Source organism: Neopelma chrysocephalum, unplaced genomic scaffold (assembly GCF_003984885.1).
Source record: "Neopelma chrysocephalum unplaced genomic scaffold, ASM398488v2 Primary Assembly neopelma1_347, whole genome shotgun sequence".
Taxonomy (NCBI): domain Eukaryota; kingdom Metazoa; phylum Chordata; class Aves; order Passeriformes; family Pipridae; genus Neopelma; species Neopelma chrysocephalum.
In genome coordinates, this window is record NW_020898011.1 from 1 (window position 1) to 4,432 (window position 4,432).

Consider the following 4,432-nt stretch of genomic DNA (forward strand, 5'->3'; position numbering starts at 1 on the left):
GTTTTTTCACTCTTATTTTCTGGAGTTTGAAACATTTCAGGCACTCCTAGAAATTGTATTTGGAGAAGTAAGCACATGTTTTGACACAAGAACTACAGAGGTGGCACAGTGAGCAACAGACTAAAACCTCACCTGTGAAGCTTTCATCCATATTCACGTTGAGCTTCAGGATGAGATTTTTTAACACTTTAGGGACGTGTCCAGCTGATCTCAGTGTGGTGGAGTAAGCTCTACCCACAACTATTGTAGCAGGTGACTCAGCATGACCTGTGCTGAAGTGACCCTTTATTTTCCTCTCTGGAGTCTGCAGAGGCAAGAGGAAACAGAAAAATAAGAGTTATTAAATAAAGATTCTTCTTGGCAGAAGAGGTGGCCAAGCCACTCTCCATCATTTGTCATCAGTCCTGGTTATCCAGGGAAATCCCACATTACTGGAGGTTGTCCAGTGACAGCAACAAGGGTTGGAAGGAGGACATAGGGAACTACAGGCTTGTCAGCCTGATCCGGGTGCTCAGGACGGTTCTGGAACAGCTCAACTTCAGCGTGACCACATGGCACGTACTGGACTACCAAGGAGCAGGCTCAGCCAGCTGGGGCTTAGAAAAAGAAGGTCCTGCCTGACCAACCTGACCTTTTATGACCAGGTGACCTGCCCAGTGGATGAAGGAAAGGCTGTGGATTTATCCACCTGGATCTCAGTGAAGTCTTTGACACCATCTCCCATAGCATTCCCCTGGAAAAGCTGAATCCCATGGCTTGGACAGGTGTGCTCCTCATTGGGTTAAGAACTGGTGGAACAGCTGGGCCCAGAGTGGGGAATGGTGTCATCTCCAGTTAGTGGCTGGTCACTAATGGGGTTCCCCAAGGGTCAGTTTTGGGCACAATCCTGTTCAAGGTCTTTACTGAAGGTCGAGGGCACCCTCAATCCACCCATGGGTGACACTGAGTTGGGCAGGAGGGTTGATCTGCAGACAGATCTGGAAAGGCTGGATCCATGGGCTGAGGGAACTGCAGGAAGTTCTCAATAAGACCAAGTGCCAGATCCTGCCCTGAGTTGCAACAGCACCATGTTGTACTCCAGGCTAAAGGGAAGAGTGATTGGAAAGCTGCCCGGTGGCAAAGGGTGCTGGTGACCATGGCTGACCATAAGCCCAGGTGTGCCCAGGTGGACAATGGCATCTGGGCTGGATCACAAGTGGTGTGGCAGGAGGAGCAGGGCAGTGACTGCTCCTGTGCTGGCACTGCTGAGGTCCCTCGAGTGCCGTGTCCAGTTCTGGGCCCCTCAGTTCAGGAAGGACACTGAGGGGGTTGGAGGGTGTCCAGGGAAGGGAATAAAACTGGGAAAGGGTCTGGAGCACCAGGACCAGCTGAGGCAGCTGGGGGGGTTCAACCCGCAGAAAAGGAGGCTCAGGGAGGACCTTACTGCTCAAATATTTGACTCAGTGATCCTGGAGGTCTTTTCCAACCTTAATGATTCTATGATTCCTTTTAAACAAAACCTACAATCCTTACATGCCATGACAAAGGCATCAACACCCATTTTACATCCCAGTGAGAGCTCAGAAGCCTCCAGCTTCTGTAGCAAAATATATCCAAGCTGTTTGGTGGCTACACAAGAAAACAAAGCGAGCATGAAAAAGGAAAAGAATACCTTTGGTGGTTGGTTTACCCTCTTTAGGGGTCTTCCTCTTCGGACACTTTTCTTAGAAGTCTTTGACTGTGGTCTTGCAACACCCGATTTTACCACTTCTGCCCAAGATTTTGTAACTAGAAAGCAAGTGAGAAATAACCACTTCAACTCTCAGCTGTTTAAATGGAAGTTCACATTTATTTCTTTATGATTCCAGTTGATTTTCTTTATGATTTTCCAATGCAGTCAGGCATTGGACTGCAGGTTGTTGTATCAACAACAGGTTGTTGTATAATCTGACAACACCAAAAGTGCTCTCTGAAACACTTCCAGTAGGAAAACCCCAATTTAACAAGTGGCCAAGCTTCCCCAGGATGACTTTCCACAACAAAACAATGAGCTCCACACAGTGTCAAAGAGATGTAAGATCCTGGAACCGAACACGGACCCAATTCCATTCTCACTCTTTTTGCAAGGAGAGAATTTTTCCCAAAAAAACTTTTCATGAGCCTTTCAGATTCGTTCATTATCCATGAGCTTTCCTCTGGTGAGACTTAACATCAGAGAAATGGTTTAGAAGTAGAGCATATCCAGCTTTTCTTTCACCACCTGCCTGAGGAATTTCATAGGCAGGAAACTCTACTTACACTGCTTAAAGCATTTAGATCTACATAGTTTTCATAATTTTTCTTGTATCACCTTCTCCTCATGACATGTTTCACAAATTCCCAGAGCGAGGTTACCTTTATCCCAGCACAATTCTGTACACAACAGAGGGATCAGGGAATTAGTTATAGCTGTGTAATAAATGAAGCTGGAAGTTTGTAGGATATCTGCCTCTTTTAATTTGGAAAAAAAAAAAAGCTGGGAGAAGACAGGGATCATACAAAAGAAATCAGTTTTTTAAGTGGAAATAAAATGGGAATGCTGTTCCTAAAGAAAAGGATATTACTATTGTCCTGTCAGAATGGCTGTGTAAGTCTGTAAATGAAAAGAACTTTGAAAACCTGTCATTGCAAAGGTGTTCTGGATGCAGAGAAAAATACCAAGCATCCAGAAAATTATCTGAAAAAGCACTGGAAACTAACCTTGCAAAAAGGATGCTAATTTTACCATTTTTCAACTTCTGAACGTTAAGTTTTGTGTTCTAAACATGGGTTAATAGATGTTTTAGTAAGTTTGCTTTATGAATATGAGGAAATGCAACATTTTGCACTTCCCAGTTGCTTCCAACAAGCCCAATAGTTGTCAGAAGAAACATCAATCTCTTGGTGGCCTCTGCATAACAAAACAAGTCTACTTCAGTTTTGTTTCTGTATTTTAAAGCATTAAAATAGATATTTCAAAGCAGCTGCTGAAACAAACCTAATAAATTAGCACTGGAGGCACCACTTCTTCTCTTTGCATGGAGAACTCCCACAGCCCCGCTCCTTCTCTTCGTGGAAGTGCCCTTCAAACCCACTTGGGCACTTCTGGTTAGTTTGGCAGGTGTAGCTGAAGCAAAGGTTTTGTCATCTTGGTTAATGGGAGAAGACTGAGGTGTTTTCACTCTCACACCGCTTTTTTCCTTTGCATTCAGGTCCTGTGCACCAGAATCCTTCTCCTCTGGGATTGGGAGTTGCGCTGGGAGCTGGGAAATGGAGAAACGTCCTTTCCTGTAAGGGGCTGGAGAGCCTGAAGGAACTTGAGGTGCTGCCTTCCCTGAGGAAGGGGAGGAGGTAGCTGGGGACTTCTGGGCTGGCAAACTTCTTTGTGACATTTGTTCTTCCTGGTAAAAAAAAACCAAACAAAAACCAAAACCAACAACAAAGAATTAGCACAGGTGGATTTTTGGATTTTTTCTTCTTTTTAATGGAGCAGTTTTTCAGCACATCTCCACTGAAGATCAAGTTGTCCACTGAAGGACTGCTTACCCTTCTCATAGAAGCAACCAGGGCCAGAACGAACCAAACTGGGCACAGATATCAACAAGCTCAACCCACTGAGGGTTGAAACCCTCACTTCTTTCATCTGTAACAATCTCTGTAGTAACTCATAACTGCCCTTAAACCCAAATACCCATCACACTGAAACCAAGTATGGAAAGGGAAGGAGTGTAAGGTACCCACAAGTGTAACAATGTATACTGGCACAACAAAAACTAACTTAACTCTCACAATACATCCCTCTACCTCCCAGGCTCCTGATAGGACTGGTGAAAGCTCCTCTCCACAGATTTCTAAGACTGGATCCTATGCCATCAAATCCACAGAAACAAGTGCTGTTTAATCTTTCGTGGTCCCTCAAACCACTGGAATTATCAATGCAGAATAATAATTGAACCTGCCTGGTCAGCATTCCTGTCTCCATCCTCTGACGAGTCCTGTGGAGGGACCCTCAGCTCTCCAAAAGGTTCAGGGAGAGATGGGACTGGTATCCTGGGCACTGGATCAGGAGGATTAACTAGCATGGATATCCCATTAGTTAGTCCTTTTTATTCTTACCCTTTCCCATCCTTACCCTTTTTCCATGCCCAGCCTCCACTTGGATTGTTTTACATAGATTTCAGTTCCAGATTGATTGATTTTAACCTGATTTTTCTCTGTGTGCTATAACCATCCAGTATAAATTGCAAAGTGACCTTGCCCCTGCTTTTGCCAATGCCTTTGCTGGTGATTCTTTGAGTGTCCTAAAACACTCACTTGTGACACCAAACTCCATCAAACAAGGTTTGCTACTAATTTTGAAATAATTATAATAAATAATAGAATAAAAAAAAATAGAATTTATAAATTCTGTTCACAGTAATGGTCTTAGCAACTT

At 44.1% G+C, this 4,432-nt stretch overlaps 1 protein-coding gene across 1 annotated transcript in view; it reads right to left on the reverse strand.

The window, feature by feature from the left end:
• Positions 1–132: 132 nt before the first annotated feature.
• The window catches only part of MKI67 (marker of proliferation Ki-67), a gene marked incomplete at its 3' end in the record, with an annotated part of 9,127 nt that continues 4,827 nt past the window's right edge, over positions 133–4,432 (reverse strand). The window contains exons 7-8 of the mRNA XM_027705588.1: positions 3,093–3,398; positions 133–304 (exon numbers count right to left, since the gene is read on the reverse strand). Of these exons, the coding sequence (XP_027561389.1) occupies positions 133–304; positions 3,093–3,398 (478 nt within the window). The remainder of the gene's footprint in view (positions 305–3,092; positions 3,399–4,432) is intronic.